The sequence below is a fragment of the Syzygium oleosum genome, unplaced genomic scaffold (assembly GCF_021117445.2).
Source record: "Syzygium oleosum isolate NSW1041296 unplaced genomic scaffold, Sole_v2.1 Sole_v2.02, whole genome shotgun sequence".
Lineage (NCBI taxonomy): Eukaryota > Viridiplantae > Streptophyta > Magnoliopsida > Myrtales > Myrtaceae > Syzygium > Syzygium oleosum.
This window is the reverse complement of record NW_026607486.1, coordinates 19,056,886-19,077,196: the sequence shown is the minus strand read 5'-3', so window position 1 is coordinate 19,077,196 and position 20,311 is coordinate 19,056,886. Positions and strand designations below refer to the sequence as shown.

The following is a 20,311-nucleotide window of genomic DNA, read 5'->3' as shown; positions in this document are numbered from 1 at the left end:
ATTTAGATCAAATATTCAGTCTTCAATTTGTTATGTGGAAGTAGTTGCATGCCCATCTATGCCATGAAAGTAGGAACAGAGTAGCTCATGGGACTTCATGGGCAAGATACGCCAAAAGGTGAAGTTTAGTGAATGGCCCATTCTATGTCTGAAAAAAAACAGGGGTAGCACAATGAAGGTTCCGATTCAACTTGAAAACTCATTGCTGTCGAGTTCCAATCGAACCGAATCTTTTTTCAATCAGGCAAGGGCGGCCTTTACGAAACCCACGGAGGACAGTAACTGGAATGGGCACATGGAGGAAACGGGATGACCCACACGTCCAATTTTCCGTACAGCAAAAGATGTAAAACGCGCGCATGTGACTGTTTGTATTCATAAATGTGCTCAACTAAGTTCATAAGCTCGTCTAATTGTACACAGGTTGTAAGCATGACCTTATTTCACCGGCTAAGGCTCAAAGAACTCTCTCACGTACACTGAAAGTCTCTTATTTTTTCACTTATTTGATAGACTAACTTTATCTATATGATATATAGGACGTTCCCTGCAAAAGATGAATTATTTTCCTCTAATAGCTTCTGGAAGAAGTAATGAACTTGCTTCTTCCCAGCGGAGAACTCTTATTTCTTCCTTTATTAAGGGTCGGGGGCTGTGGAGTTAACTTGCTGGCAACTTTTTACTCTTCATCTGGGTAAGCTTCAAGAAATTGTCGGATTTGCAGACGTTCATCTTTTGTAAGATCAGGATCATCGGCAGCCAGCCTACTTCGCAGTGCTGCACCGACACTACTATGATCATCACCAAGAACCTGCATGAAAGAATTAACAAAAATCGATTAATCGTTAATGTCTCGAAGCTCCAACAGCAAGTGTCCCATAGATGAAGGCAGTAACATTTGAAAAATCAAAGACGCGAGAAGCAAAAGAAAATTTTCCAAATTGCTCAAAATCCTCTGCATAATCTCAAAATTTCCAACGGACTGAGGAAGAAGTAAAATTAGTAGTACTGAACTGCTCATGCTACCAAAAAGATTGAATCGTTAGATAGGAATGAGCAGCTAGAGACGATAATACATTTCAGCTACTGACTGAACCTTACTTTGATATAGTTGTTGACGTGGCCATCCTTGTTTGGAGAAGTAACAAGCTCATGTTCGTTGCACGTCCATCCACCATCTACAATGTACTTGTACTCGTAGTCTCCTTCCTGTTATTCGGAAGAGTCAATGTTAATGCCATTATTCAATGTGCAACTCAACAGATCTTTTCCATCACGAAATGAAAAACCTTGGTCTTTCAGAGTCGACAGAAAATTGATTAGCATTTCTAAAGTGGAGTTGATTGGTGTGCTAAAGTTATACGAAACATAAAGCAACTGAGTAACAGGAATAATACAGTGAACTCAAAATGCAGGACTACTACGAGCCCGGAAAATTGTCTGATTGAACTTACTGGCAGTTCTCTCGTGAGTTTCCACAGTCCTTGTTCCTCGTCAAATTGCAAAGGAAGTCTCTGAGAATGCATAAAAAAAAACCAGGATTGATCTACTTAGAAGGCAAATGTTTTTTTTTTTGTGAGTACGACTCTAATTCTCCTCTCTCTCTTTCAGACTTTCATTTTGCCTCTTTGCAGAGCGTGCGAGTTTAACCCCACACCTTGAAACTAAATGTCCCCACCCCACCCAATTCCCTTACCACTGAGCAACGTGCCCAGTGGGTAGGAAAATGTTAATTATCTAGGAATACGCGAATATCAAGCACAACCATATAAGCATTTTCAATCGATAAAAGGACACGGAATACGGGATAACGTATATAAATACTACAAAATTCAAGATTCTGGGATACCCCACAAGTATCAAGTACATGAGCCAGAATAATACTGTAGGGGTGTTAATAACCAGTGGTTTCACAATGATAATTCCAAAGCTACATTAATGTGTGCAATTGAAGCGTTGGCAAAATTCTTGAACTGCAAAATTTTTCACTAGATGAAAATATCGGTACCTGGCCCCATCCGATATCAAGTCCAGAAACTTCCACAGAGGAAGAGTTGCCATCTTGCCACGTCAGGCTGATTGGCTTCTTTTTAAATCCTGTAAGCTTTAATCAAGAAAACAGGAAGTGAATTGAATTTGTGATGAGTAACAACAGTCCATCAACATGAATTGCGTGAAAATGATCTCGTCATGGAGATTCTCCTTTTGCAAAGAAAGTGAATATCTGCATGATTAACAGCAATGGAAGATTTCAATTGTCTGAATTTGATTGAATGTTAACAATTTGTAGGCTATGACGGAGATCCGCTTATTTATTCCAAGAGCCATCTGTGTCAATTTCTTTTTAAAACCCATACGTAGAAAGGCAACTGGTAATGTCAGCACTAAGTTCCAGTGGCTGAAACAACACACTTTAAACATTTGGACTAAAAATTATCTGCAATTATTACCTGAAAAGAGAAGATGTGGCAGTACCAAGACAAAAGCAAGAACTTTAATACTAGCATGAATTGACAAAGCATGAGACATCATCTTTAGTTCCAATGAAAAATGGTGCCATTTGGTTCTAGAGAACAACAAAGTAAATTTAGTCTAGTTTGGTTTACTTCTCGAAACTGAGTTTAACCCCTATGAAAATCTCAACATGCACCATCAACAAATAGGACAGAAGAATGTGAATGCTTAAACACTTTAGAATAAACAGAGAAAATAAAACTCACAGTATCAGCAGTAGCACTTTTTATGGCATACAGCTTGGGAAAGCATGACCGTTTGCTCTGCAAGATAAAAATAACTCGATGATTAAGTGGGAATTTGAGAAAAAATACATGATTGTCCATACCATATTACACTCTCCTTTCGACTGAGTGACAGATCAAACACAAGAAAGTATAAAGCAAAATATGCTCATTATGCTGCCATCGAAGTCCCAAAATATCTAAGTTTCAAAACTTCCTTGCTCAGAAGATCAACTGCTTGGTACCTCATCAACGTAATGGTGTACAGCAAGTTCAAAGCCAACTGTTACATCATAGAATAAAGTATGGGCAAGATGTCCAAAAGATGGGACCTAAAATATATTTTACATGAAAAAGTACAAGAAGAGTCGGACACAAAAGTAACCTAGCGGCAGAAGCTTTCTTCTTGTCATCGTTAGATAAATTTTAGAGACATCTAGCAAAGCTTGTATCTAGTGCAAAAAGAATTCTTGTATATCACAATGCACAAAGCAATCTCACAGTCTTCCACCGGAATTTTATTGATCGAGTGAGATACCAGCAAATCAAGGTTTGCTGGTATCCTGTCATAGTTCTAAAAGCAATTTTAACTTTCCCTGTAGCAGGAAAAGAGCTAGACAATATGAAGTACAACGAGCATACAAAGTACGAAATTTTAAGTCATAAGTGTGTCACACAAGGAGCAAATCTACACTGCTAGCTGAAGAACTCCCAAGGAATTATTACCTGTAATAATCTGTGAGCTCCACCGAGTTTATATCCCTGAACCCAGAACATGTATGCTAACTGAAGTACATGATTAAAGCAAGGGGAATATTAGTTGAACATATCGAAATAGATGAACTGTTGAAATTATCATGTTCTCTTTGCTGGCAAGGAAAATCCAAACAAGTGATAATCAGTAAGAAGGATGGGACAATGTGCAGTTAGTCAATCCATGAGATTCAATCAAGATCTGACCAACGAGAGAGTGGTCAATGAGAGAAAGACATGACAGAAAAACAGACAAAACGACCAGTGGACAAATTTGTTCAAGAAAGAAACTGGACATCAGGCATACCGCCACAGCAGGAGCCCTTCCGAGTCCGGCTGTACAATGTATATATGTGACACCCCCATTCCGGTTTATGGCCTTGTAAAGTTTGCTGACTACTGCTGGGAGCCGCATCCGCAAATCAAATGCATCAAAATCTCTGCTACAATCAAATTGAACTGCTACATAAGACACCAGTTGTATATTATTCACATGATGCATATAAAGTATAACTAGCAGAGAAAAAGGTCTTTCCCAAAGCAATTTTACAGTCATTTCTCAAATGGTATAAAACCATAACCATTATGATAATGAAATTGTCTCCACAGATGTACTCAAATCAAATTTTGAGAATGTGTAACTAACGCAAGGCGCTGAGAGCACAACGTGAACTATTCTTTTGCCTTTCACCTTTCAAAAAAGAAAAAAAAAAGATGTAGTTACATGAGATGGACTTAGAGCCCAAAGTGAGCAGTCCATGGATTGAAGAACAAGTCTAATTGCCATTTTGTAGCCAGAGGCTCCGGCAAGCCAACTGAATCTCACGCTTCTTGGAGAACTGCTTTAACATATCATAAGCAGCAATCTTTCTAGACAAACCTTATCTGAGCCCGCAAGTGTTGAATGCCATCATGCGTTCCAGCATAGTCTCGGATTGCTTTAATATCAACCCCAAAGTATCTGGAGATAGTAGTGAGGGAACAAAATGTGCTTATTCCTAAATAATACATCGTTGTCGTCACACCATTACCATTTAGATGATCAATTCAAGACAAAACTCCATAGACAAAGTTTCTGAGGATACTCCAAATCCGGGTCTTGCTGTAAGCAGAAAATGGTCTTCACTCCGATAGCACGAAGCTTGTCAACATCTTTTGGAGTCTGGAATAGCTTCAAATATTAGTACACTAAGTGGAAGAAAGCAGTCTAAATCAGAGCGAGTGTAACTTAGGCGGTACTCATGATGGACATCAGAATTACCTGTAGGCACGAACCCACAATCAAGTCCGGTCGGATGAAGTTGTAGTTCATTCCTAGTTCATGCCTATAAGTCAAAACTGTGGTAGAAAGAAATCATTAGTCACGAGTGTAGATGCTTGACAAATAAATGCAGAGTACCATTAACTAAAAAGGAGATATTTTTTAAAGGAAACCGCTAAACTAGCCCATCTGAAAGTGAAGTCCACTAGCAGAAATAACAATGAAGTCCCAGAAGTCATACAGGCTCGATGCAGGCAGTTCTAATCCACTGTTGCCAGATAAATAGATGAGGCAATGAAGAATGAGGCATAAGGATTGATAGAGCAACCCCATAGGCGTTAAAGTGACTTGACCGGTGCGTAATTCCTAATGACCCGTCTATTTAAAAAAGAAACAGTGATAACAGTTTCCAATTACGGGGACACACGGTTTCGCATGACAAAAGCCTGTTACACTCGGGTTTGAGGATTAAAGTAAAAAAAAGCAGGCTACTGAATCATGCTTACCAGCACCCATTGCTTCCGTCATGGTGGTGCTGTATTCCTCCGATTTCTCCTCCTCCTCCTCCTGCATTTCAGAGCCGCTCATTTCCGCGCTGGATGTGGATCCCGACACCGCCTGTGCCAAAGCAAATCACATCACCGAGAAAGAAAAAAAAGCAGCTACGCAACCACCGCCGCACGGAACAGAACGCAAATCAAAAGCAAAACCACCTCAAGCTCTCAAAAGCTACTCAAAAACCTATCGGATATTCCTCCTCGCTCACCTTCAAAGCCAGGCCCTTCCGACGATCGGCATTATCCACCGCTCCCTGCATATCGATTCAATCCGCTCTTTCATCCTAACTAGCCGAGATTCGGAAACAGAGTATTGAGCCGAACCAAACTCGACGACGGAGCTTCCAGAGCTTTTCAAGAAGAAAAGGGAAAACGAGCGAAGGCGTAACGTACGGCGATCCTGAGAAAGCACGGCGGCTTGACTTGACGGCGGCGGCGGCATTCGAATCCGGGCGGCGGCGAGGACGAGCATCTGCAGAGTTTCGTTCATTCAGGCGGTGAGAAAGCTTCCCCGAGAGAAGCCGAAGCCAGATGATCGGCGAAACTATCGCGAGAATCGAAAGCGAGAGAGCGAGCGAGAGAGAGACGACCTCGGGAGATTCTGGAGGCAGTTCATCGCATCAGCTTTCGAGAGAGAGAGAAAGAGAGTGGGACTCTGGAACTGGTAATTTTCTCCCTCGGCGACAGGCTCTTGACAGCAGGAAAGGAAGGGGGCACGAAAAGGGTTGCGCCTTTCCACATATTACCCCCAGCAGCGCCGATCCCGATCTCCTCCATTATTAATTCCATTTTCATTCTTTTTAGATTTCGTAACGTGTTTTGTTATTTTGCTATTGGATTTGTAGATATTCAACGTGAGTGAGCGGGACACGTGTCCGCCGGGATTTTCACTGGATTTTTTTTTGTTATTATTATATTAATTTTCGCTCTCTTGGTTGTTTTCCAATGGCCATTGCAGATACTTAAGAGGGAGGGAGGGAGATATTCGATCAATCATTCAGAAGGTTTCGTGTGCCCCCGCTGAACAATAAAATGCAAGTGATACATCAGCAGCAACAAAGAGAAGAGAGATGATCCATGTCGTTGAATGCCCGGGTCGCCGTCGGCATGGTACTCCGTACGCGTCTATTCACATGATGGAGGAAAATCATGCGGCAACACCGATACATTGCCTATAGTAGGCATCCTGTTTTTCGGACCTTCTCCTGGTAAAAGTGTTTGGATTTGGTATCAGGCAACTGATGGTTACAGCCCCCCGAGGGTACCGATCTCCAAAATGCAGTCGGGAAAAGAGAAAGTATGGCGCCGTTCATTACTTTGCAAAGGACAAAATCAAAATTCGTCGCTTTCAAATAGTTCAATTAGTTCGAAATCGACGAGGCTTTTACAACGAAAGCAATGATGTCAGTCCCATGCCGCTTGTTCACGCCCAGACGGACATTTTGTTCCAAAAACACCTATAAACAAACTGCCTGAGTGTCACAATAATCAAATGGAATTGTTCAGACCACTGGCTGCTGCTGCTGCTTCTGGAGGCTTGCAGCACGACACAACCGGCGGTTGCTCACATATCTAGTGGCCCAAAGTCACCCCACATATTTTGATCATCAGCAGACTTGGGATCTCCCACAACAGTGTCGAACTTAGGTCTTGCAGGTTGATCCTTCCCGAGAGGGAAGTTCCAGAACGAGTCGGAGTTTTCGTAGAAGATGTAGAACGCGGCAAGAGATGCCAAAAACATACCCAAAAGTAGTAGATACACTTGCCATGCTGCACATGGAAGGAAACAAAAAGGAGAGACTGGTTAGCTTTAAGATTCCACTTGCCTGTGCTTTGCATGCATCTATACCTCAACGAGTTGTGCGTAAATTATGTGTGCAGTTGATAAACACAAGCCCAAAAATGCCCCCGTGCTGTGTTGGTGTTGTGTGTCTCACGGGGAGAGAGAGAGAGAGAGAGAGAGAGAGACCTTTCCAATCAGCAGGAACACTTAGCTTGGTCACTAACACACCCCACTCGTCAGAAGTAGTAAGCACAACCCTGAAAAAGTTCATCCCACCAACCAAATGAATTAATACTGAATATATATACTTAGCTGTGTTGTGGTGCAGCCAAACACTATGTCAACGTTGCAGATATAAAACAAAAGGACATGGACATGTATCGTTCTGAACTTCATATCGCACTAGTACAACTGAAATCTGTTTTAAAAGATATTGCAATGTACAACACTCAACAATATACTGAGTGGCGTACCACTGAAAATCTGCAAGCAAATATGAAGCTTGTTCCTAATTCTAAACAATAATACATATAAAGATGCAGCTGCTGATCTACCAAGCATCAGTAACATATAATGCTCAATTACCCAATCCACCAAATTGCGTTGAGTTCTAACCCAAAGCATCTGTTCTTTTTACTCTGAGTGAAACACCCTCTCATCTCAAGTATTAAGAGAATTAATGGAGAAAAATAAAATAAAAATGGTAAGCATTCACTCCTACATCTTAAGAGGCTTTAAGAAGCTTACCTTTCACTAGGACAGAATTCTAGTGATGTAAGGGAGGTTCCCAGATGCAGCCTCTTGCTCCAATGGCTAACCTCCATTTTCTTCACTTCAACAACACACATATCACCATCTTTGCTTCCCCTATAAATTCAGGAAGAAATTTCACTAATTTCGCTTTTTATAAAGAAGATTACAGGTTTACCCCTCATCACAATATACTGGGATTCCATAATTTGCCATGATCGCCACTAAACTTTACCAAAGCTTTCAAAACTAACTATCCCTCTTAAAGATGTTTCTGATCAAGTACCATCCACTTTCTCAAGACACCACATGCTGCACAGTTGAATATTCATCCATAATTCAAGTGTTGATGGAAACAAAACGTAAACATCCAAGTGGCAATTAATTACATTCAAAGTATCTGATAATGGTGAACAAAAGTAGAAGGTAAAAACTAGATAGTTGTAAGTGTAATACAACAACATTTAACTAGGCACACTGTATTTCATTCAAGAAATATCCAAGTGACTTTCAATTTATGGCTTATGAAGGTGCATCAAGAATTCTTGGATGTTTAAGTCAGGGTCCTGTAAGGTATAATCCAATTGACACTGCCTTGAATATTTGGTAACAATAAGAATTCTGTGTTCAGCTAACACTTTACATCTCCTGTAAATGGTGTGATCAAGTAGTCAGTATTCATCAGGAGAAGCACATTAACCATCTGTCTCGGTCTTACACATTAACTACACAGAAAACCAAGTATTTGCGAGTGCTTGGTGAGCATATGGTCAAAAGTCTACACTCTTTGCTTCTCATCTCCCCTCAAACCACAAAAAGGGGTAAAAATAGAAAACAAAAAAACAAGGCGCCACACATGTCTATCAATGCAGCCAGGCAAAGCAAGATTCAAATTCCTTACTGAGCAAGATATTTCCCATCCAAACTGATGGACATTACAACAGCAGGCTTTCTGAGGAGTCGTTTGTGCCCAATCTTGTTCCATGTGCTTATGTCCCAGACAGCAGTAACAGCTTTATCACCTGCTCAATGAACATGAAACCTAATATTTAGAAGTACAGACAAAAGAAATGAACAGTGACCTGCCATTACAAACTAGAGGAGGAAAAAAAGGGATGTAACATCAGCATGACCACCCTTCCCAGAAATGCTTTGACACCACTTGCTCATGGTATAACAACAACTAAGCCTCTAAGTGCTAAATGGCATCTGAGGACCAACTCTGGGAACAACAGGATATTTTGTCTAAGAGAAACAAACTAATGTACCTTTTTGTACAGTACAGAATAGAAAGGGTTTAGTGCCATCCTTAGAGAACCGACACAGTTCAATCTTCTCGTCCTGTGCAAAAACATTTGACAGAATTAACAAAGGACCAACAGTGCAAATTAAAAACAAAGACCTTCAAATTAATAAATCATACAGATCTGCGAGTCAAAGTAGTGCAAGGCAAACCATCTTCTGCCTTCCATATTCTAGCCGATCCATCAGTAGATGTTGAAGCCAAAAACTCTGAATCTAGACTGTCACGCAACAAAAAAAGACAAGGATTCATATCATGGCAAGTAGGCAACTGATCCAACTGCCTCAAACTTCCAATTTCCTTTAGGCATACCGGCATGAATTAACTTTTCGCATTCTATATAAACGTTGCAAAACAAACCAAAGTGTCCACCTTAAAAACATGACTATTCAAGTAAATGAGACAGGTTCTACCTAAAATCCAGGTCTCTAATGCTTTTGTGCGCTTTTGGTTCATCTAGAATAATGCGCAGACTAGGCCATTCCAGGATTCTTAGACGACCATCCTGCAGATGATAAAGACAAGGAAAAGATATCAAGCCCTAATGGGTAAATATGATATTCCACTATCTATATACATCAGTATCATCGATCAGATTATCAAATGCTCACCACTCCACCAGTGGCTAATCTAGATCCATCAACACTAAAGGCCATGCATTTTTGAGGACCAATCCCTCTAAGAGGAGGAAGCTCCTTGGTCAACAGCTTCAAATCTGATTCTTGAGCAGATAATTCAAATGATCTGCATGTCATAGGATTAGTTTTATAACTAAAAAAACAGTAAGTACGTGAGTAAAGCTATTGATACATCATAAGCATTTAGAAAGATAGGCTAGTTGAGCCTTCTCTGACCTCAAAATCCAAAAGGGTCCCATTCAAAAAGAAAAAAAAAAGTAAAAAATCGAAATGTGTAATTGTGGGCGTCAAGACCTCTCCAGAAGCTCCTCTAACCAAATTGCAGGGCAGAAGAATTTAAATTTATTAATCTCTATAGGGCTGAAATATCGACATATATAAAGCCTCTTGTATACTTAAAAGATGACAGAGGGTACAGAAAAAACCTACTGCCAATCTCTATTGAATAGAAAAAAGATGCCTCAAAATGTAAATTTAAATTGAACTGAACCTACCACAAATTAACCCCACAAGTAGGGAAATCCGATTTCACAAAGGTCTCGCCGTTGGACTATCATAAAAATAAATGACTGAGAAAGCATTTCATCAAAGAAAACTCTAATATGATAAAGAATTGGACCGATTTGGTCACAATTTGTATGGTGGAACAACACCCGTGCTTCCAATCTTAGAAAGGAAAGCAGATTCAGGAAAAAAACCGGGCACATCCACGGGGAAAATCCATCTAGACAGTCGGTGAGGTTCCCAACTCCCAAACACATGCCGCCTTACTTCACAGGGAATCTTTTAAATAAGTCATCCATTCCAATAATGGTTAATAACGAGGTTTTGTACGGCATTCAAGCACAAAACGAGCAACCGAGGGAATTAAGCCCAACAAGATTTGAACTATCACCCGCATTTCTAAAGTAAATTCTGGAGGGAATTAACAGTTCAAACGAGCATGACCATGAGTTAAACCCAACAAGAAGTAAACCGCTTAGTTATGCTTTCGCAAGTTAGATAAGTGCGACATTCGAGCACCGGGTAGAGTGCCAAAAAGGAACGGTGCTCTGCAACAATAAAATCGAGCCAACCTAGAAAAGAAAAATTTCACGACGGAATCCGCCATAACGAGACTCACAAGCAACTGCCGGAGCTCGCGAAGCACACGATATCCTCTCCGTTGGGGTGAACCGTGATCGCCAGCGGATCGCCTTCGATTTCCTCGATCACATGAGTAACCTAAAAGCAGAGAACAACGGCATCGGGCACGCCCGGTAAAAAACGCGAGAAGCAGCGATCACAATGCGACCTCGGCCGTCATCGAGAGAAAAGAAGGAGACGAGGCGAACCAGCGGGGAAGAGGAGAGGGAAGTGGACTTGGGATCGAAGGCGAAGATCTCGAGCGAGGACGGCGAGGAGGAGGAGGAGGAGCCGCCGCCGCCGACGCGGCGCGGCGACCTCCCCAGCACCGCGAGGTTCACGTTCTCCGGGCGGCGGATCCACGACCCGCACGTCACCGTCCCCTCCATGGCCGAATCGAGTTCCGATGGTGGTGGCGGTGATCGTCGTCGTCGGAGGAGGAGGAGGAAAATATTTGGCGGAGGAACCCAAATGGCCGATTGGCAGTTGCTCTTGACTTTTTGAGAAGTGGCTCCGCGCATATATGCGATCGTCCGCATCAATCATTGAACGGTGCCGTTTTTGGCACCTTGGACTACTTAGGGTCAACGGTTTCGCTTTATTTTTAGAATAGAAAGCGGGATGCAAATAAATGAGTGGCGGGCCCTACCGGGGTCGTGACGGAGCGAAACGACGTGCGTATTGGGTGGAGGAGAAATATCCAAACGGGATATTCGGGTTGATATATCCGCCGGAAGACTTGGTACTTAGTGGGATAAATGGTACCAAATAATTTTTAATTAAGTAATTCTCACAATTAGCTAATAATCTTTATCGATATTTTAGAGTTGGTAAAAGCAAAAATAAAATAAAAAATGTTTCCTATCAATTGGCAAGTAACGAGCATACTTCGACTAATTTGACTTTGACCAACGCGATCGTTTCTTCGTGTTAGCCTAATTTGGCGACGGGACTATCGAGCCATGCCTCTTCCCCAAGTGTTCCTTTGATGTAATATGCCAAATAATTTCCATTTTACATCAAGGGATTCGTCTCAAATGCCTGAGCCTAATCAACATAAATTCCCTCTTACGTGGCTATCCATGCGTGTCGTGTTATTTCTAAGATTAGAATGTTTGCATTTGGCCTTCGAATTGTCCAAATTGGGAATTGAGGGTGATCTAATGGACAAAGTTGTATCTCTAGTGTTTAATTAATGCATCTGCATTTGATCTTAGCATTTTGATAGTATGTACTTCAATGTGTAGAGTGAATGTCATGACATAGTACTTGGGAGCAATGAGCCTATATTCTTTTTAAACATTCAATTAGGTTTTGAACATTATACCGATAGGAAAATTGTCAAAACTTATTATAAGGTGGCCAATTCAGTCCTGAGCCTTTCAACTGTGCCAACTTAATCCTAAACCTTTTGACAACTAACTAATTTAGTTCTAAAACTTTTGATGAATTTGCCAATTTAATCATAAACATTTTATGCTACGTTTATTGGTCCGGATTGTATTTAGGATAGGATAACAAATTTATCTTATCCGGTGTTTTGTGACGTTCTCCGGATCGAATAAACCCGAATACATCCAAATAAAATGCCAAATAAGAAATCCGACTTAAAGACCGGAATAAACTCGAATTAGATATAAATTTTTAAAAATAAACTCAACAATTCCCATGCACTAGGAAAATCCAACTTAAGGCGAGACTCATTGTTTGTGGCGTATCTCACCAGCACCCACCACCACTTCGATGGCCATGTCGTCCACCATGACTATCCCTCACTTCGGCGTCCTCAAGTATCGTCACCGGTGCCCTTGCTCACGGCTCACTTGGAAGGCTCAGGCTCACCACCTCATCCGTGGCTTCCCCTCTTTGTCAGTCGGTTTTTTAGTTGTACAACCATCGCTTAATCATCTCTTGGTTCCTCTCTCTACTTCATCTCTGATTAATCATTCTCGGCCACCATTGTTCACGATCTCTCTCTTGGTCAACTGTGAACTAGACGCTCACCAAGTGTTTGATGAAACGCTAGATAGACCCTCCCCGCCTTTAGTTCAGAATTTTGCTTAATGGAAGAACTTTCCTCCCCCCCTCCTCACCGCAATAGCTCCACCTTCAAGTCCACACTCACCAAGTGTTCGACACTCTTCCCGAGAGATAGAGAACCGATGGGATATTTCTTATGTTAAAAGATTTTCAAAGATTTTAAATTATGTTATAGGTTACACTCCGCCTTCAAGTCCACACTCACCAAGTGTTCGGCACTTTTCCTGAGTCCTCCTCCATCATGCTCCCACTCCCTCCTCACCGCAATAGCTGCACCTTCAAGTCCACACTCACCAAGCGTTCGACACTTTTCCCGAGAGATAGAGAACCGATGGGATATTTCTTATGTTAAAAGATTTTCAAAGATTTTAAATTATGTTATAGGTTACACCAAATATATGATAAGATATTTACACAATCTGGAGGATATACGAAGGATTTCAAATCCCCCTTTATCCAATTTTATTCCAATCCGAATTCGGACGATCAAACGCAGTCTTAATGATTTGCCAATTTAGGGCGTGCATGGTAACATTTCTGTTTCAGAAATTAATTTCTGATCATAAATAAATTTTCCTATTTTTGTTCCCTGGATGAGTTTCTGAACAAAAATGCGCGTTTGATAACAACACAAAATTTTTGTTTCCGAATAGAAATTCGTTTGATAATAACACAAAATTTCTCCCTTCCGAGCGGCCGGCGGAGGACGATGAGTAGCGGCGAGAGGCGAAGGACGGTGGCTGGCGGTGGGAGGTGGCCGGCCGGCCGCGGCGGAGGACAGAGACTGGCGGCGGGAGGTAGTTAGCGGCGGGAGGTGGTCGGCGGCGGTAGGCGGTCGACGGTGGTAGGCGATCGGCGCCGGGCGGCGGCCAGCGTCGAGTGGTGGAGCACGGCGGCCGGCGGTGGAGGACGGTGGCCGATGGCATGTGGTGGCCGGCGTCGGGTGGCGGAGGACGGTGGTCAAGGGCAAGAGGCAACGGGCGGTGGACGGCGGCCGACGGGCGGGAGACGGCCAATGGGAGGTGGCCGGCGGCTTCCGAGCGGCCGGCAAGTGGCGGCGAAGGATGGCAGGAGGCGGCGGTGGGCGGGTTACGGTTGGCGTTAGGCGGCGGCAAACGGCGAAGGTTGGCGGTGGGAGGAGGCAATCGGCGAAGGACGCCGGCGAGAGGTGGCTGGTGGCCGACGGTGGCGAGAGGCGAGAGGCGTTGGCGGGAGGCGGCCGGCGGCAATGGGGTGGCTAGCTAGTAGCGAGGGCGAGCGATGATAAGAGTTTTTATTTCTCATTTCTGTTCCAGAAATAGAAAAATAGATTTTTTTTACTTCTGATTTCTGTTCCAAACCTATTTCCGGAATAGAAATTTGTTCTAAAAATAGAAAAATGAAATTGCGTTACCAAACGAATTTCTATTCCAAATCTGTTCCTGGGAACAGAAAAATAGAGAAACAGAAATGATTTCATGCGCGCCTTTAGTCTTTCTGGCCAATTTTGCAAAAAAACGCTGATATGCACGAGGGCAACCCTTGCCCGAGGCTGGCGGAGGAAAAAAGGGAAAAAGAAAAAAGAAAAGGAAGGGACAAAAAAAAAAAAATCAAAAAATTATCGACGTCCTTTTGGTCAAAATTGACCCGAATGACTAAATTGGAAAAATCGTTAAAATGTTTAGAACTAAATTGATAAATCATCAAAAGATTTATGACTAAATTGGCACGATTGAAAAGTTTAAGATTGAATTGACCATCGAACTATAGGTTTAAGAATTTTTGTATAATTTTCCCTAATATTGATGGTTATTATTCATTAAAAATATAGAACACATAAAAAAAAATCCTAATCTCATGCACATAATGCAATCAAGTTCTAAATCTTTCAATTAACACAATCAAATCTCATACCTCTTTTTCCCAGAGAAGTACAATCAAGTCATTTGAGTGAAAAACATTAGAAATCGTCTAATGGGACTCAAAAGTTAATTGCACTCGGTAGTTCTAAATGGCATTTTGCACAAATGGAAAAAAAGCTCGAGACTCGATTGTACTCTTCAATAATAGGTTTAGGATCGTTTATTCATGGGTTTTTACAAAATTATGCATCACAACATTTTAGATTTTCACCACCGCCCTCAGCGGCTGCGCTGGCTTCGGGCTCCCCTCCCCCCACGAAGGGTAGGAGTTCGAATCCTAGCGCTGGCGTTAGGGATTCTTAAGCGTGACGTCGTGGTGGTGGGTCCTGCGCTAGCGTCACCCCAGGTTTACCTCCTCGGCTGTCGGCCGTGCGGGGGGTTCCCGGGTTACCAAAAAAAAAAAACATTTTAGATTTTCCAAATAAAGATCTACGACACAAAATATGTCAATAAACGAGAAAAGTACCATGAAAGATTGTGGGCATATGATTAGATTACTTTTTTTTTTTGGTCTGATGATTAGATTACTTTAGTTTGGCGAATTTGGGCTAGTTCTATGATCCATTGGACTAGATCCATATAAACGAGCGGTTACGAGGGCCCAAATAGATCCGATGGACCCGGATCCAGGCCCGTTTTGTTCCCCGCATCGGGTTCGGTCCGGATCCGAAAGACGGGAAATGGAGCGACCCGACCAGCAAATAACCCACCCGACCAAAACGACGCGAATCGGCCTTGTCCGTCGGTCACTCCGCCATCGCCTCGCTCTCCTCCTCCACCGGGGCGGAGCAGGATGAGCCTCTCTTCCCTCGCCGTCTCTAACCACCACCGCGCCGCCGTCTCGGCCGTCCGACGCCGCCGTCCGCCGGCCGTCCCCGGAATTCCCTCTCTGCATCGCTTCTCCTCGTCCGTGCATGTCCCGACCGCGGTGGGAGCAAAGCCTCATGGCCCGCCGCCCCGGAGATCGCTCTGCCGGTGCATCCTCGGCCCCGGCGGCGGAGCCCTCGCGCAGGACGCCGGAGCCACCGCGGCGGTGCTCGCCGGAGCTTACTCCCTCGTCCTCACGTTCGACACTCTCACCCAGCGGAACCTCATCCAACAGGCCTGCCTCTCTCTCTCTCTCTCTCTCAATGCATGTGTAAGCAAAACGCATGACGAATTCATCCGCTGTTTGGTGGTTCCATCTGCTAGCGCGCTGTTTGTAGATTTCTGCAAGAACTCGGGCAGCTGTGTGTGGTACCCTTAGGAGATTCAAATTGATCAACGGGACTTAGGATTTGGACATCGCCGATCCCATGTTTAAGGGAAACTAGCTGGAGGAGCATGAAAATGATGTAGATATTGTCACCACGAATGACTTCTTCATGTGAATGAAAGACACCGATGTTTTCCCTTGGTTGTTTCTTCCTCGACTGTTTCAAAATTTGGATAAGAAAGTACAGAATCCCCTCTCTAATGTGCGGCCGAGACATATTTGTCTATGATCCAACGGCTACCAATTCTCCCCCCCCGACACGTCTCTGTTTGCTCGCTCTGTCCTAATGGGTTTGTAGCTGCTTTCATCAACTGCAATTGTGAATTCATGAATCTGTTTCCATCAAATCCCCTGCATGACAATCGTCTTACGTTCAATGCACAATAATCATACGTTCATGTTTTACTAATCATGCTGCGGTGTATGAATTGTGACAGTGTAGCTTACAAATCATCTTCTGCCTGAAAAATAAAATTCGACCGATTGAGAACCCTGTTTCATAAATGACCTGACTCGTCGATTTTGTCGCCCTTTCGAACTGAAGCAGAGCCTGAGCAGAAAATTAGTCCACATATTGTCTGGGTTGCTATTCATGGCTTCTTGGCCGATCTTCAGGTATTACCCTTGTTTACAAAGCCATACTGAATTGATTCTATTGAGCACACATGATTAAAGCTTTAAAATGCTTCGGCTGATAACTTTAATTCTAGAATAGCAACTCCATGGAGGCTCGCTACTTCGCTTCTTTGGTGCCCCTAGTGAATTGCTTAAGGCTCGTCGTTAACGGGTTCTCATTGGCTACTGATGAAGGACTTGTGAAGTCCGTCACCCGAGAAGGAAATCCACGGTAAATTTTCTCTCATTCATTTTGAGTTCATCATTCCCTTTTCCCCTCTGGATAAGTGGATTCATTATCGTTTTATTAGCGATCCTGCCTTAGCTTCTTTTCTGTCATCTGTGCCTTTCAGGGAATTGTTAAGGGGCCCATTATACTATGTTATGATACTGATTTTATGCGCTATTGTCTACTGGCGTGAATCCCCAACGGGGGTGATCTCATTGGCAATGATGAGTGGTGGGGATGGTAAACATTTCTCTTTATGACAGGAGATTTCGCTATTCTTCGAATTACTTGGTTCTAACATTGCCTATGCAGGTATTGCTGATATAATTGGGAGAAGATTTGGATCCCAAAAGCTTCCTTATAACCAGCAAAAGAGTTGGGCTGGTAGCATATCTATGTTCATATGCGGTTTCGTAATATCGATAGGGTGCGTTGGCGATGCCCTTTGGCTTTCTATTTCACTTCATCCGGTCTATATATCTATATCGAATCTGACGATGGGAATTTGTCCTCGCGAATGTAGGATGCTCCATTACTTCTCATCTCTCGGGTATTTTCAGTTGGACTGGACAATGGCATTGCAGCGGGTTGCGCTGATCTCTTTGGTGGCGACGGTCGTGGAGTCTCTTCCAACTACGGAGGTGCTCGATGACAACATATCCGTTCCTTTATCGAGCATGCTAATGGCCTTTTGGAGTTTTGGGTATTAGTTTCTCATACTGCTGTCGTTTCTGCAACGCGAGTCTGAAGTGCCCTCAGGGTCTCTATGCGCCTGTTTCAAGAGGAATGAGACCTGGTTAATAATGGGCCGAACATGTCGTGATCAGGCCCATCTGAAATGTAGTAAACCGGCAATCGATCCTCTGCCTCTTTGCTTGGGCCCTTTAGTGGAGATGTCATGGTGAAGCCCTCATGTATTGGAACAATTTAGAATGTGGAACAGAGATTGCGATGCAATTGTCAGATTACTTTGTTCGAACTCACCTCGTCTGTCCACATTAGAGATTGCCCGTGCAAGTCCGTTAGGAATTTCGTCGGAGAACTATACAGTGGTGGATCAAACTCGAGTTCTAAATCCATTCGAAAGAAAAAATCCGACATGGTGTCTGTCAAATCGTGACCGCGAACCAGTCCTACACTTCTCCATCTCCAGGTTGTGTTACCATGGTCATATTGATATTCTCTCATCGGAGTATCATTCTCCCTCGATAATCTGTTCAGCGTGGTAGCGTTGCGGCTCCTACGTGCCAGATGCAGGTATCCGTTCAACATGTAAACTACGAGAAAAGGCAGTGGCCTTAAATTTAACACCATGACGACGGTACACGCTCATGCTGAAGTAAGTATCGGTGTGGGTTCAACTAAAATTTACAAAATCAGAGCGAGGGAGGCTTTCTTTCATGCGACTTCGCAAGTCAAATTCATCATCGTCATCCTCATCGATCTTTTTCAATTCTGCAAAGAGTCAAAGCGCGGTAGATGACATTGAATCAGACCCGCTTGCTTAATCCGAAAGAGAAGGAATATCCCAAGAATGGGCAAAAACAGCGCAGACAAGAGAGCAAGCTTAACATGGAAGATATATGCACCCGACCGGATGAGGCATTATCTAGGCAGAAAAAATCCCAGATAAACTTGGCCGGGTCCATTGTTTTCTGCCTCGGTTTCGCATTTTGTATCCATTGTTCGAGTCGTCATATGGCGACGGCCCTGTCGACCAGACAAAAAGAATGGCGACGACCCTTCGGATCGGGTCCAAAACTGATGAGATCCATACATCGGTTGACGTAGTAAAACTTGTCTAATACGAGCCAATCACCACGCATCACATCAATTAAAAATCTTCGACGGAATAAAGAAATTTTTCTTCATAGTTCGGAAATTGTATGATCAGGTCCAAAGTCCAACTAAGAGAGAGGACAATGCAAATGCACCTCCCCCCAAACAAGCTCTTCCCCATATTACTACGTTGGGAAGACCCGAGTTTTTTTTTTTGGTCGAAGGGAAGACCCAAGTTGATGCATGTGGAAACAGCACGGATGAAGTGGTCCAAAATCAAGCAACGGATGAAGCCTTCCTCTTGTGAAACCTTACAATACAGCATAAAAACAAAGCCCGATGTTCTCACGATATCGGGGAGAAAATTACCAAAAAAGCCATGAACATATCGTACCGGATGTCGGTTCGGTTATGAACTTTTCAATCTGACTAAATTTAGTCCTAAACCTTTTGGCGATTTGCTAATATAATCCTTTTGACCAATTTCGGCGAAAAATCGCTGACATGAATGCCGGCCGTCTTACGTGGCACCGCCAGTGCCGATGTGGATAATTTTTGCATTTCTTTTTAAAAGGAAAAATTTCAGAATAATGCTATGGAGATGCTGTTTTGTGAAGAGAAACTTATTGACAAGCTTAATGTATGCTCTAAGAAGTCCGTCATATTGACATTGGATGTGTCGCTGTCCTTAGATAATGCAACTTAGATTTTGGAATGCATGAGATATATCTAGATGGACCCATCTCTATGATCGAAACTACAAGAAATTATAAAGTCAACAACCCTTTTTTTAGGGTATTAGGTTATCCATTTCGATGATCTTTCGGGATTAGTTGTAGTTATCCAAAAACAACTAGCTATAGCTCATTTGACTCATGTGACACGACCGGCGCTGACGTGGACAACTTTTGCATTTCTTTTAAAAAATTACTTTAAAAAAATGGAAAATGGAAAAAGAGAGAAAATTTTCAATTTTTTTTTTTACGAAGATACTGTTTTGTGAAGAGAAACTTATCGACAAGCTTAATGTATGCCATAGAAAGCCTATCGTATCGACATTTGATGTGTCCCTGTCCTTAGATAATGGAACTTAGGTTTGTTACGCATGAAATGTATAGGTGGGCACATCTCTATGATCAAAACTATATGAAATTATAAAGTCAATGACGCCATTTATTTTTAGGGTTTTAGGATATCCATTTCGATGATCTCGCGCCATCGGTAGTAGTTATTCAGAAACAACTAGCGATAGCTCACTTAGCTAGCAGATGCAATCAAGAAAGGGCATATATACGAACCAACATTAATTTGATGCCTCTTCTCGGAGTATGATTCTAGATCATTCACTTTATTATTAATTAATGTACATTTTATAATAATAAAATAAATATATTTCTAGAGAGTTCGCAAAACTAGGCTGTAGCAAAAACTAAAAAAAATTTATTCATGTGCCTGGAAATACTTCGAAGCTAAGGTACTGACGAAAGTCGTTTGAAATCCACCGGTCAATGGTCAAACTATGTTCTTGGCGGCAAAGGAACCCCAACGGATGAATAGTTAAAAAAGAACAGAGGAAAAATAAAT

The 20,311-nt window shown here is 42.6% G+C and overlaps 3 protein-coding genes across 8 annotated transcripts; 1 reads left to right on the top strand and 2 right to left on the bottom strand.

Annotated features, from left to right (window-relative positions):
• Nucleotides 1-345: 345 nt before the first annotated feature.
• Nucleotides 346-6,043, bottom strand: LOC115673200 (phosphoglucan phosphatase DSP4, amyloplastic). Of its 5 annotated transcripts, none has more exons than XM_056308379.1 (14): nucleotides 5,900-6,043; nucleotides 5,703-5,781; nucleotides 5,519-5,563; nucleotides 5,259-5,370; nucleotides 4,753-4,829; nucleotides 4,577-4,653; nucleotides 4,372-4,452; nucleotides 3,799-3,934; nucleotides 3,465-3,524; nucleotides 2,721-2,777; nucleotides 2,009-2,104; nucleotides 1,455-1,514; nucleotides 1,102-1,209; nucleotides 346-811 (listed from the first exon to the last, which is right to left on the bottom strand). In XM_056308379.1, exons 1-14 carry the CDS (start codon nucleotides 5,923-5,925, stop codon nucleotides 680-682), a joined length of 1,146 nt encoding a protein of 381 aa, XP_056164354.1. In that variant the 5' UTR covers nucleotides 5,926-6,043; the 3' UTR covers nucleotides 346-679. The 5 variants fall into 5 exon arrangements, with proteins under 5 accessions (XP_056164354.1, XP_030451147.1, XP_056164356.1 ...); XM_030595287.2 differs by having other exon boundaries at nucleotides 3,799-3,931; nucleotides 5,900-6,042; XM_056308381.1 differs by having other exon boundaries at nucleotides 5,519-5,597; nucleotides 5,900-5,953.
• A 553-nt stretch (nucleotides 6,044-6,596) lies between these two features.
• On the bottom strand, nucleotides 6,597-11,381 carry LOC115673199 (SEC12-like protein 1). The gene is made up of 10 exons (XM_030595285.2): nucleotides 11,118-11,381; nucleotides 10,907-11,007; nucleotides 9,757-9,889; nucleotides 9,559-9,650; nucleotides 9,266-9,365; nucleotides 9,111-9,183; nucleotides 8,744-8,864; nucleotides 7,840-7,959; nucleotides 7,279-7,349; nucleotides 6,597-7,079 (listed from the first exon to the last, which is right to left on the bottom strand). The coding sequence occupies exons 1-10, from the start codon at nucleotides 11,295-11,297 to the stop codon at nucleotides 6,874-6,876; spliced, it is 1,197 nt and encodes a 398-aa protein (XP_030451145.1). The 5' UTR covers nucleotides 11,298-11,381; the 3' UTR covers nucleotides 6,597-6,873.
• A 4,191-nt stretch (nucleotides 11,382-15,572) lies between these two features.
• LOC115664577 (probable phytol kinase 1, chloroplastic) lies at nucleotides 15,573-17,916 on the top strand. Of its 2 annotated transcripts, none has more exons than XM_056309033.1 (6): nucleotides 15,573-15,951; nucleotides 16,652-16,719; nucleotides 16,820-16,951; nucleotides 17,073-17,179; nucleotides 17,261-17,375; nucleotides 17,472-17,916. In XM_056309033.1, exons 1-6 carry the CDS (start codon nucleotides 15,643-15,645, stop codon nucleotides 17,656-17,658), a joined length of 918 nt encoding a protein of 305 aa, XP_056165008.1. In that variant the 5' UTR covers nucleotides 15,573-15,642; the 3' UTR covers nucleotides 17,659-17,916. The 2 variants fall into 2 exon arrangements, with proteins under 2 accessions (XP_056165008.1, XP_056165007.1); XM_056309032.1 differs by having other exon boundaries at nucleotides 17,073-17,188.
• Nucleotides 17,917-20,311: the final 2,395 nt, after the last annotated feature.